The 12832-nt window shown below is 39.0% G+C and overlaps 1 protein-coding gene across 3 annotated transcripts in view; it reads right to left on the bottom strand.

The window, feature by feature from the left end:
* Positions 1-12832, bottom strand: part of LOC102298882 (nardilysin) — a 28500-nt gene that overhangs the window by 3876 nt on the left and 11792 nt on the right. For all 3 annotated transcript variants that reach the window (XM_014337475.2, XM_042222597.1, XM_042222596.1), the window contains exons 11-28: positions 12442-12511; positions 12127-12204; positions 10933-11053; positions 8370-8428; positions 7874-7928; positions 7645-7749; positions 7112-7235; positions 6738-6824; positions 4255-4374; positions 4076-4127; positions 3613-3763; positions 2078-2205; positions 1767-1929; positions 1522-1553; positions 1181-1319; positions 1013-1060; positions 859-911; positions 149-232 (exon numbers count right to left, since the gene is read on the bottom strand). In XM_014337475.2, the coding sequence (XP_014192961.2) occupies positions 149-232; positions 859-911; positions 1013-1060; positions 1181-1319; positions 1522-1553; positions 1767-1929; positions 2078-2205; positions 3613-3763; positions 4076-4127; positions 4255-4374; positions 6738-6824; positions 7112-7235; positions 7645-7749; positions 7874-7928; positions 8370-8428; positions 10933-11053; positions 12127-12204; positions 12442-12511 (1669 nt within the window). The remainder of the gene's footprint in view (positions 1-148; positions 233-858; positions 912-1012; positions 1061-1180; positions 1320-1521; positions 1554-1766; positions 1930-2077; positions 2206-3612; positions 3764-4075; positions 4128-4254; positions 4375-6737; positions 6825-7111; positions 7236-7644; positions 7750-7873; positions 7929-8369; positions 8429-10932; positions 11054-12126; positions 12205-12441; positions 12512-12832) is intronic.

Here is a 12832-nt window from a genome sequence, read left to right as displayed (position 1 = left end):
TTCACTTTCCATGGCCACATGGATAAATTGCAGCTTGGGTTTGGATGAATAGCAAGATAGATTTACCTTGGTTTTGGGAAAGGTGTTAAGATAAATCGTATCTTGCTTTGGGCAAATTAAAGGTTTCCATTGTGTGTTGCAGACTCACTTGAACTTCGTGGCCTGTGTCTCCACTGTGACAGAGAAACCTAGAACGCCTGAGGTGTTTCTGCAGGTGGGGTAGACATGGTATCTGCAGACGGAGACAACAAGAACGCTTTAGGATTAGAGAAAATACGGGTGAAATAAGCTGATGAAAAACTGCATTACATCTGATTTGCACTCTGTAATAAAACCAGTCTGGCAAGTAGGAAAACTGAATTTCAATGTGAAAAGCATTTGTCCCAGTAGAACTAGAGCAGCTTGGCAAAGGTTTAAATATTACTAGCTCCCACATTTCAGACACACCAAACAGAAATCCGACAGTCTCTTAACAAGGTCGGCACAGACTTGTTCCTTCTAGAAGGCAAAGTAATGAAATACAATACAGACAGAGACGTGTAGGTGGAAACAGAAGGTTAGTTTCTCTGCATACCTTTGATTTTCACATAAAATAACTTCAATACCCTCAAAATGGCAAAAAAAAAAAGAGGAAGAGAACTGGATATATTAAGGAAGTTACTTTGAAAAGTTGTGTATTTCCATATGGAGCACATTTAGGACAAATGCAAATAAATCAAATTAACTGCAGCTTTCTAGTTTTAGAAAAATATTAGCGTGTAATGCTAATTTGAATGGAAAAACTCACTGTTTCGCTTAGTTTCAGAAATTTGGTTTTAAATGAACAGAAAAATATTATCGAACGCAGCAGAAACTCACCCCAGAGTCTCTTTGGTCCTGAGGAAATCAAAGCAGGGCTCCTCCATGTGCATCTGAAACCCCCCCCCAAAAACAACTCAGTCAACAATGGAGGGATGACGGCATCAAAGAGGGAGTGTGTGGAAACAGAGAAGCAACATATTGTAATGCTCACCACCAACAGCTCCATCAGCGTGTGCTCCCTTAAAGCCTTGGGGCCAGACTGAATAAAACGCAAACAGAAAGAAAATGGGAATGAATTTGTGTGCGTAAAAAATTGAACCTTCAGAGATAAAAACGACTTGATGACCTGTAGACGTGCATGTACATTGTGTGTGTATACCTGGTAGTAAACAGTGACTTCCGAGTTGGCGTCTCCTTTATTGAGTGATTTGACCTTACAGATGTGGTGCTTCTGTGGAAGCTCGACCACTCTGAACATCACCGGTACCTCCGCTGTCAGCTTGGAGAACTGCAACTTACTGCCAGGCAAGACACGAGGAGAGAGGGAGTAAAAGAAGTGAGAAGGTAAAGAGGAGAGAGGGAAAAAAAAGCAAAGGCGAATCATGGACTAAACAACTGAAGCTGATGTGAATCACGGCGTATTATAGCAAACAAATCTATTTGATTGTATAGTATTGGTGTTCTCATTAGGGAGTGCATTCAGTGTAATAACTGACTTACTCTGTGACATATTGCAGAAACTGCACAGACTCCTGTGGAGGAAATACAATAAAGAGTAATGAATAGTGAGAGATAAGAGAGAAAGAGAGTGAGGAGAGGCAATCAGCCAAGCACGAGGGCAATGTCAAGTACACCCAGTAGCAAGTGAGGCAAGAGTAGACGTGAACGTTGACTGATTCACTCTAATCAGCTAATATTATTGTCAATCAGTATGCTTGTCTGTGTGCTGTCTGCTGTCCACTCACTGCACTGCTAAAGTTCCCTTGCACCAGTCCCTCTGCAAAGAGCTCAGCTCTGAAGCTCCGGCTGAACTCAGTCAGCTCTTCAGTGGTCAAACCAGCTGTTAGAGCCTGATATTTGTCCACCATGGACCAGCGAGAGTGCTCCAAGATTAACAAGCGCACGTCCCTGGAGGAGAAAAAAAAAGGATGAGAGCGAGAAGATAAAAGAGGACGGTGACGACCGGAGGCTCTTCTATTTAGGGCTGTCACACATTTCACCACTAGAAGGCAACATACACTCGATAATCTCACATAGCAATGGGGAAGCAACGTACTTGCTGAGTTTCTCAGGTTTAATGAGGATGTTGAAGTAGGTTTTTTTCAGCTGCTCTGCGAACATGCTGAAGACGTCAGAGGAGGCCGAGAAATCTGCCAGGTGGTCAATGATCAGGTGAAACAGCAACTACAGACAAAAACATGGTCAACAAGTCACACATACATTACATAAGATTCTTTCTTATTCAGTTTGTGGTTTAATGTATGCAAAACAATTACACGTACAGTTGTGTTTGTAACTGTTTGGGGATTAAAATAAATTTAGCCTTTAAACACCAACAGAGTGGATTTTAAAATAAACGTATCACAGACAGACATTTTTATGGCCAGCTGAGGCCCATTTCCTGTTATTTTATAACAATTAAGCAGATCAAAAGCTGAAGCTTATTCCAATTGTTGGACTTGCATTTGGTGTCTTTTCTCTGGAATCGTCAACATGAGCTCCAAGGAGATGATTCAAGTGAAGGAGTCCATAATTACACTGAAAAACTGCAATAAACCTATCAGAGCTTCCAAATCAACACTCTGGTACATTCTTTAAAAGGAATGCACTGATGAGACCACAGGAACAACTACATCGAATAAGTCAATCCTTGTTTGAGAAAAACCTTTTCACAGACACAAGGACGTAGACATGTCATTGACAAAATCTACAATCAAGAAACACCTTCGTGAATGTGATTATAGCGGGTTTATGACAAGGTGACAAAGACATAAGAACTGGAAAGCCAGATTCGACTTTTCCAGAAAATAGGTCAAATTCCTTGGACATATAAAACCAAGTTTGACTTGTACCAGAATGGTGGGGAGCCAAAAGTATGGAGAATGAAGGGAACTGCTCATAATCTGAAGCATACCACGCTATCTGTCAAACATGGTGGCGGCAATGTTTTGGCGTGTATGGCTGCCAGTAAAACTGGGTCAGTAGTGTTTAGTGATAATGTGACTGCTGATAGAAGTAGCAGGGAGGATACTGAAGTGTACAGGGCTATGCTCTCTGCTCACATTTAGCCAACAGCTTCAAAAGTGATTGGATACTGTTTCACAGTTAAAATGGGAAAATGATCCAAAGCATACTGCAAAAGCAACCCAAGAGATTCTCAAGACAAAGACATAGGCATATACTTCAATGGCCAAGTAAGTCACCTGATCTCAACCCAACACAGCATGGTTTTCAGTTACTGAAGACGAAACAGAAGGCAGAGAGTCCCAACTAAAGGCGGGTACAGGAAAAGCCTGGCAGACCATCTCAAGTAGATTTCAGGCACTCACTGACTGCAAAGGATTTTTATCCAAGCATGAATTTAAAATTATATCGGCTTGTCCAATTAACTTTGAGCCTTTAAAAATGTTGACTATGTATAAAAATTGATATAATTCCTAAACAGTTAAGCAAAATTTTTGTAAAGCCCCTTGAATTAAAGCTGTATATTGAATGTTTGATTTAAAATCCCCTGTGGTGGTGTACAGAGCCTAAAATGCAACATGCCACTATCCAAACTGTTTATCTATGTGTGTATGTATGCTTACTCACAGAAAGCTTGTGGTTAAATCCTTTAACTTTGATGACCAGTCCGTGCTCACCAGCAACCAGTTTATACTCCAACTGGGCCACTTCAGCCTCATAGGCTGGCTCTGCCAGGTTGTGGCCCAGAATGTTTACCAGAAGGTCAAACAAGACCACACTGGAGCGCAAGAGGAAGGCGACAAATAAAGAGAATAAGAGAAAAGTGAAATAGAGAGAGGGCAGGGAATAGTACAGAAGGAGGTAAGAAGGATGAGATGGAGGATAGAGAGGAAAAAAAACAGGCAAAATAGAAAAAGAAGGAGGAAGGACAGAGGAAGGAGAAACGTGGGGGAGGGAGGATAAAAGTGACAAAAAGACATAAGTGGAGGCAGTGGGAGAGAGAGAGACGATTAAAAAGCAGACATTAACAAAGGTCATAGCAAAAAACAAACACTTATTTTCACAAACTCTTATCTGAGCTTAAACTCACTTCTTAGCGGATTGCTGGATTACTGGAGAGATTAAGTGGAATCTGACGTAGGCTAAAGAAGAAGAGAGAGCAAGCAGGTGTCAACCATTCCCTAATGACATTAAATACCTTTAAAGTAACATCTTGCATGCTAATTGATGCACACAGTACAAGTACACACACACTAACACACAGTCTACCTCTTGGGATTTTGAATTTGTTATCTTTCTTGTACCACAGGCAGCCCCTGTCGCTGTCGGCTATCCGGACTGGGAACTCGGTGTCTGGGCAGTCAGAGGGCTTCAGGGTGAAGTCAGTGGCTGAACAAGTGCACACACACAATAAATCACCATTCCACTCGGTGCAGCCTCATAAATAATGCGTGACTTTCGACAATTCATTATATACAGTTTAGGGATAAACATGTAGTCGCTTGTCAACACAGAGAAAGATGTTACCCCCACAATAAATGATTCAGAAACCCTTGGGCCAGAAAGTGAAGCTGCCAGCTTTTAGTAAAGCTGGCCGCGTGGGTCTGTCACTTTACAAAGTTTGTAAGCAAACTGCAACGACAGAATGAATCAACCTTTGCATTTGGCCAGAAGTGAGCCAGAGGTGTTTTGTTTTTCTGTGTTTAAATTAAAATATTGACCTTTAATTAACATACACCGTTCAATCCATGCAATCAGCAAATATAACTGGTGCTGTGTAACCATTTTTGTGCCGATCGGTCTGAATTTACAATCCAAACTTTATCCACTGGTACATTACAGGAGCTGGCCCTGTGATGATACACTTAGTAAACTGTATGTGTTTTCGTTCTACTTTTAAATTAATTCATTTAATAAAATTCGTTCATTTTGTTGTAGCCAAATAAGTGGTACGTTTGAAAATGCAGACAGTGATGGATTAAATCTATTTCACAGTGAAATTTTATAACTATAACGACAAGTTGTTCAAAACTGATTTGTAACTTTTCCATAATTTTGTTCTGCTACAATATTTAAGGTGTTAGGTGTTGTATTATTATAACCTAATGAAATAACTTCAATTATTTGTAAAACTAATAACATCCCCCAAACTGAATCTCAATCTTGAATACTTATTTTTTTCCACAACTGTATTTTTTGGGGGGCATTTTGCTGTTGCAGGTCGAAAAAAAAAAATTCCCATGCTTGCCCCATAACCACAAGCCACAGGCTTATGGTCAAATTAGCCTTACATGTCTGACCAAGCTGCAAGGCGTTGAGTTGCATCATGGATAACGTAGGCGTCTACAGACTGATTTGACTGATTTTTGATCAGATATGGATAGCAATATTTAACTAGTCTGGTTATCAAGATGCATCAATAATTCAATGTGATATTAAATGGAATTTAAATATGTCTGGGGAAAAAAGGTTATAAAACAAAACAAGCAGGAGACTTCTCAGAGTGTGTCCTCTAATAAAAACCAATCACAGGATGACACAGCATCCTCTTATATTTTGAGCCTTAACACAACTTAAAATCGAAGTTCAACTAAATGTACTCCCTGTACTCCCGCCATGAACAGGGAAATTAGTGATAAAGACCAATGTGGTGTTCTGTACCAGGCTGAAAGCAGGTGTATTTGTGCTCTAAAGCTGGTAACACTGTTTATGGCAGGGGTATGGAACTCCAGGCCTCGAGAGCCAATGTCCTGCAGGTTTTAGATGCGTCCTTGGTCCAACACAGCTGATTTAAATGGCTAAATTACCTCCTAAACATGTCTTGAAGTTCTCCGGAGGCCTAGTAATGAGCTAATCATTTGATTCAGGTGTGTTGACCCAAGGTAAGATCTAAAACCTGCAGGACACCGGCTCTCGAGGCCTGGAGTTCTCTAACCCTGGTTTATGGGGACTAACTTGCTTTAGAAGCCAGCCTCAAGTGGCCATTCAAGGAACTACAGTTTGTGGCACTTTAAGTTTTTCATTTTCCAACAGAAGCTGTGGCTTGATTTGTACAGAAAAACAAAGAATTTCTGCTAGACTACAACAAGAAAAGCCTGGAATAAAATAGTATTAAATACATAATTTACCACACATGAAATCAGTTAAGCTATACAAGGGTAAGCCAACAAAAACAGGACCATCTTTCCTCCGACACAGCTATTGTGATCTCTCAAACATTTTTCTCCATCTTGCGCTGTTGTCAAAATATGGGTTGAGCTAATTTAACACAACACTTCTAAAAAGCAAAGTTTCTCTCCCCTGGACTTAAATTATAGGAGGAGGATAAACATGCTGTGCAACAACATTTAACTGCTGCTTTAATAACTGCCGAGGTAAGGGGGAGAAAACTTACTGCAAATGCTCCGAGTGGGGTTTCAAATCACTCAACCTCCCCCAGAGTGAAAAATACCATCCTGACTTCACAAATTTTAGCTTGAATTAATACACCTCAGCTAGATCAGTGACTAACAAGGGAGCATTAGAAATGACAAAATACACTGACAAAAACACTCAGTTCCTCCAGGTTTGGTCAATATATCTGATTACCAGTATTTCGTGGATGGATTAATGGAGAGCTGAAGTTCAAACTGCTGGCGCACATCTTGTCCAGCTCATCGTATTGGACACTTTTCAGATACAGCATGCAGCAGATTAGGCCAGAAAGACCTACTTTTTTGCCCATAATGCAAAAAAGAAGTTTCTTCACCTACCAATGAACTTATTCTCTGCAGGAAGGTGGAGGTCAGCAGTAAGCTCCAGGTTTCCTGTCCACTGCTCCATCCACTCTTGCTGGATATCTGTATGAAGGTTAAACATCTATTAACAAATAAGAAATACTTGCCAATTTGATTCAACTGCTGAATAAAGTGAACTCTCTACTTTTATATTTTAATTTAAATGCTTTTCCAAAGCCATTGTTTGCCATATAAAAGACAGAGATAAATGCTGGCATTTCTACTGCTGGCTCTGCTTTATATGTGGCTGAATACCACCACACAAGGGAAAAAAAGACAATGTATTCACTGAACGCTTACAATGTACGAAGCAACTGCTACAGTCACAGTAAACACACACACACACACACCCTCCACGTTGTATTGTGTGCCAAACCACTTCTCCCTGAGGGGACACTGGCCCTCATGTTCTGGTGACAACAGCATCAGGTTGGCTTTCTCAGGGGTGAGGAGAGACAGAGCTGCACTGATCACCTACACACACACACACACACACAAAATCAAATCAAAAGATGTTTGCAGCACAGAGAGAGATCATATTTCCTCCCTTTCTAAAGAACATCAACATTAATGGGAGACAGTTTTAGCAGCCAAAAACAATGAGACAAAAAAAGAGAACAGGCGTTAACACAAAAAATATGCAAAGCCACAATTAGACTGTAACTTTTGATGCAAAATAGCATCCACCAGCAGAAAAGAGGATCTCAGCCCTAAGAAATATATTAGAAACAAAATCATTAAAGGAGCGATGAGAAACACATCTATATTTTTCTACCTTTGAGTGACCTGTTTCATTAACATCTTTATCTAAAAAAAGGACATTTTGCATTTTAGAATAAAAGCCCTGAAAGTGGTTCACTCCCAGAACTACTGAACTACTTACTTCTGGATTGAACTCAAACATCAACTGATCTCCTGTCAGGAAGTCTTCTTTAGGGAACAGTTGCATGTTTTCACAAATGTCCTCCACGTACTCTATAGGATCAATCTGGCAAAGAGAAAATCAAAATCGAGAGGCTTTACTCACACAATCTCATTGATAATAACAATGATACATTGCTACATGTCCAAAACACGGCAACTCAGCGACTAATGAAGGCTGTTAGCCTTACTTGCTCCTGATAGTGAAACTCATTTGCTTCAATCCTCTGAATCTCTTCATATATCCTGAGTGCACAGACAGAAAGAAACAAAGAATTACAACTTTTATTCACCTCATAAAATTGCTTAGACGCCACAACACCAGCACTCTCTAAGACAGAATAAGGAACATAATAATAACAAAAATAATAAGACCATAAATATACAAATAACAGCCAACCACACATATTATGTTGTCACTATCTCAAATAAAGCAGCATTTACTACAACTACACAATGAGTCAGACAATCAAACAGACAGAAAATCCATGTTGTATATTTGATTTCAAACTGAGAAATATACCTATCTTATATCTACCTATCTTAGTGAGGATATTTTTGGAAAAATGAGGACCGGTGGACATGTGTTCACTTTTATAGACCCCATTTAAAGCACTGTTTGAGGGTTAAGATTGATTTGAAGGTGTGTGTGTGTGAGTGAGAGAGAAAGTGAGTGAAAGAAAGTGCCTTTGCAGTGGTCCAAGTGTCTGCAACATCTTCAGGTACTGGAACACGAGGCGAGTCACCTGTTAAAAGCCACAGACAAGCAAATTATTAATGTATAACCACATTTATTGTTAGTAGAATTCCAGCAAAAAATGATTCCTTCCTTTCTGCAATCAATCGATATGGAGGTATTGTTAAGTTTTATGATACATAACAATTACAGTGATGCCAAAAAGAAGTTGCCAATCATGTTAACTATGGTTACCTGATTATAGTCATTAGAACAGCTCTGAAAACTGAGTTGGAAAAAGTGGTTTCATTCAGAATACTAAACAGCTCAGTAATACATGTCTTGATCCCACTCTTAGAGAATCAGACATGTAAATGAAAATATCAAATCTCTGTTAAAGTAATAGTAAGAGTAAAAAAATAATTATTACCATTGAACAAAACCATTGTTCATCAGTTGTGACAAAGTAAAAAATCACTTACAATAACTTAAAATTAGTATTTTCTAACTCCAGACATCAATTTTAAAGAGGCCTTTTGATATTTTGAAATATGCATTTGCTTCCTTGCCCAGAGTTATAAAAAAGATTGATGCCTCTCTCATAGCAGTACACCAGGTATGAAGCTACTGCCAGTAACTGATTTGCTTAGCTAGCACAAAGACTGGAAAGTCCACTGGTTTCATAGTCTCGCTAATTAATACATAATATCTTCATTACAGTGGAATTATGCACCAGACTGTTTCTTGCCAAGACCAGCTACGAAGCAGACACTTTAAAAATGCAGGCAGATTTTTATGGTCTCAGTCTTGTTGCAAAATCTGATCTTTTTTCCACTAGTGTCTGTACACAGTTTGTGGCACAATCCCCAATCCTTGTGAAGACTGTACAAGTAAGAAGCAGCATGCTTATTCATGAGCATATGAGATGCAGGTAGGGTGCATTCTGTTATCTTTGAATAGCACTAGAATAGCTGTTTGTCAGTGTCCATTTTTATGCTAGTCAAGTTAGCCAGCAGTAGCCTCATAATAAATACAAAAGAAATTGTCCTTTTTGTATTTATGGTGCTCTTTGCCTGCTATTATGTTTTACTTTTTGATTTTTATATGTGAAAAGTGCTACATAAATAAATTGTACTTACTTAAATGAGAGCTGTATGCTTTCTGTAATACTCTATGGGCTACCTAAGGCAAGCTCCAAGCAAAGTTAACCCCTTATACAAATACAGCCTTAAACCTGTGAGGGAACACTTTTCTGAACTGCAGGAGGTTTTTATTGCCGGCACCAGTTTCATATTAAGTTGGCTTGCTGTGTGTCTAACAGGAGGAGAAGTGGGAGACATGTCACTGGTAATCCAATGGCACGCTGTAATTTTAATGTCAAGCTTGACACTATTTAGTGTCATCCACCTCGAGTCTGCTGATCCCTCTAATCAAGTCATTTTATTTAAAGAACAATTTTTTAAAGAAGAGAAAAAAAGCTAATCTATATAAGCCAAAGTCCGCATAGGTATATAACCAAGTGAGTGATAAGACTTTTGAAGGTTTCCCTTTGTAGTTAAAATTCCATTGACCAACAATGTTTAAGCAACCTTTGTAGATAAGCAGTTCATATGAAGTTCAAAAGGACTTTATCTGCTGAAAAGGAAATCTTGAAACCATTAACTATTGTTTCACAAAAGCTTTATATTGGCCTTTTCACCATTTATAATAAGCAACAAGTCAACAGGAAAGTCTTGTCTGGATATCCCTCAAAAGTAAGCTTTTGTCGCCATAGGGCCATAGGGCAAACTAACTGAAGGTGTTCCCAGATCCAGATCATCATAATCATGATGATCTGGATCTGGCACTTAGTTACTGGCCCTTAACAAAACGATATACATACTTTAGTACACTGGTATTACATATTCCTAATTCCATTGTTAGTCTTCCCACAAAAAAACAGAAGACTAAAAAATGTCTAAACCTAATCCGACAGCAAGGAAAAACAAAGTCGTGTGTAGTACTTCCATTCCTACCTTCTGTTGAACCTCAGTAACTGACTGGATTGTGTAGTTGATCGACTTGTTCAGGTGTACCACCAGAAATATATCACTAACTCTTACACTTCACTTCATTTCATATTATTATCCATAAAACTCTTGTGAGTTTGTCAGTGAATTGAGAGGTTATTCTGCTATTGATCCAAATAAACAATATTCTTGAGGTTGTTTAAGTATTTATACGGAAATTACCTCAGTAACGGTGAACAGGATATTTTTCCATTGCATACTTAAGAGTACGAAATGGTCCTCTTGTCAAATTATCAGGCACTGCCTTTGTGTTAAATACAAGAGTTGCCATAGCAACTGACGCACAGTGCTTCCTTGACCTTAACTGTTGTATGCCAGCTACTTCCAGTATCTTAATAATGAAGAAAACCTGACTCTTTATGATATGACAATTAATAATAAACCTTGCGTGGGAGATTGATGCTTAAACCGCTGATTAATTTAATTTGCCCAGTCCCAAGGTTTTTTTCCTTTTTATTTTGAAAGAAATGCAGAGGAAATAACAAATGTTAAGAGTTTTCTTTACCTTGTAGAAGTTTTGGAAACCCTCATCAGTTAGGGTGATGGAGATTGAAAAGATGGAGTAGGTGGTGTTTTGGTCAAAGCCAGTTTCACTGTTTCCTCCAAACAAAGCCACAGCCCAGCACCTTTGAAAATGCAACATAGAAACATAACAATAAATTACCACAAATAGGCCTTCGACTAAAGAATTACTCACTGTTGTATGCGGTAAAATGAATGAACAATAAATAGAGGGCATTCAAGACATGTCACTTGATGACTCCTGGCTGCAAACACTTCACTTTCTACTGGGGGAGTGAACAGTCACAAAAATACATGTAATATTAAATCATTCATTTGAACAGCTTACACACATTTGAGACTTGTTGGACCATAAATCAAGGTGAACACTTCAGTTGTTTAAGAGTATAAAGACATCTTTCATTCATCTGATGATGCACTTAAAGGACAAGTTTGGTTGAGAAGTCTGCTCTGTATCAGAATAGGCTACTAGGAGGAATCTAAAACCTTTCCATACTGCAGTTTTTATACTGCACTTACAAAAATGTACTATTACATGGCGTATTTCTAATGGATTTATCAATGGTAAATAATCAGCAAGAACATGGTATGATAATTTGAGGCCTCTGATCAGTAATGTTCTACAGACGGACATAGAGATCATTTCCAAATCTGACAGAGGAGGACAACATGTTCCCATTTTCAAACCCGTCTCTTGGCCCTTTTTGCTAGGATTGTCTGAATTCAATAAAAACAACCACTCCACTGCCTTTGCAGTTTGGGAATTAAGTCAAAGTACACTCAAATTTCACTGTTGTCATTTATCAACAATTGAAAGGATCATAAACACTAAATAGGAGCATTCTTTTACACTATCCAAGTGGTGCTGATGGTAAAGGGAGCATTGGATGGGCTCTTGGTAACGTGGGATGACACAAGGTTTGGTAAATCACTTCACCACTTAGCAACAAGAGGCTGAAATGCACTTGTACAGCCATATCCAGAGATGAGAACGTATGAATCACATTGTCAAGTGGGATGGCAAAGTGTATAGTATGAAGATTGGGCTCAAACACACAGGGCTGGCGCAGAGCGGGGAAAAAAGCTCATGTATACCCAGCAAATTGAAGAGCTTTTAATTGGGTTTTGGAGTGCCCTCAAATCAGAAAAACAAACAGACAGAAGCAATAACACTCACTTCTTCCTAAGCACTGAGAGGATGCTTCCTGTGCCTTCATGGCCAATCAGCCAAGAAATGTAGTGGAGAGGCTTCACTCTGACGAAAATGAAAAGTAGAAACAAAAAAACATTGATGCAATCCATCTACAATCAGGGGAAAAGCATGGTATCTTTTGACTGACCCAATTCTATATTTATATAAAGAGACATCAATGCAAATCAAATACACGCGTGGGGAAAAAACAAAACAAAAGAATTTGATGAAATTTCTCTCAAGAGATGGAGAGCATTGTGTGACTCTATATTTGTTGTATATGTTCTGCATGGCGCTCACCTGTAGTATTTCTCCTGAGGAGGAAGAGCCCAGGTGATATTCAGTGCATGAACTTTCCCGACGGGGACAACTGTGAATGCAAACAGGTGGAGAAACACCATCAAGCACCTGAATCAAACAGACACTTGGCCTGGAGAAGTAAACCTGACATCAACAGAAAAAGCAAATGGAACCACTGATTTTTTGATTCAGAGCTCTTTCCTCTTTCTGTTACATATATTTTAAATAAAACTGCATAAAGGCAGCCTATTTTGCATGCTCTTATTTTCGTATGCTAACATTAAACTCTGCCAATTACTCCCAACTGTTCAGCCATCTAGAACACTCCGTTTCCACTATTCTTGGGTCTGTATGTCAGTGATAAATGATAACCCCATTAATGTCATCAAAA

Source organism: Haplochromis burtoni, unplaced genomic scaffold, assembly GCF_018398535.1.
Source record: "Haplochromis burtoni strain Fernald_Lab_line unplaced genomic scaffold, NCSU_Asbu1 Contig_89, whole genome shotgun sequence".
In the NCBI taxonomy this organism is placed as follows: domain Eukaryota; kingdom Metazoa; phylum Chordata; class Actinopteri; order Cichliformes; family Cichlidae; genus Haplochromis; species Haplochromis burtoni.
Note: the sequence above shows the minus strand (reverse complement) of the source record. Positions and strands in the feature narration are given on the sequence as shown.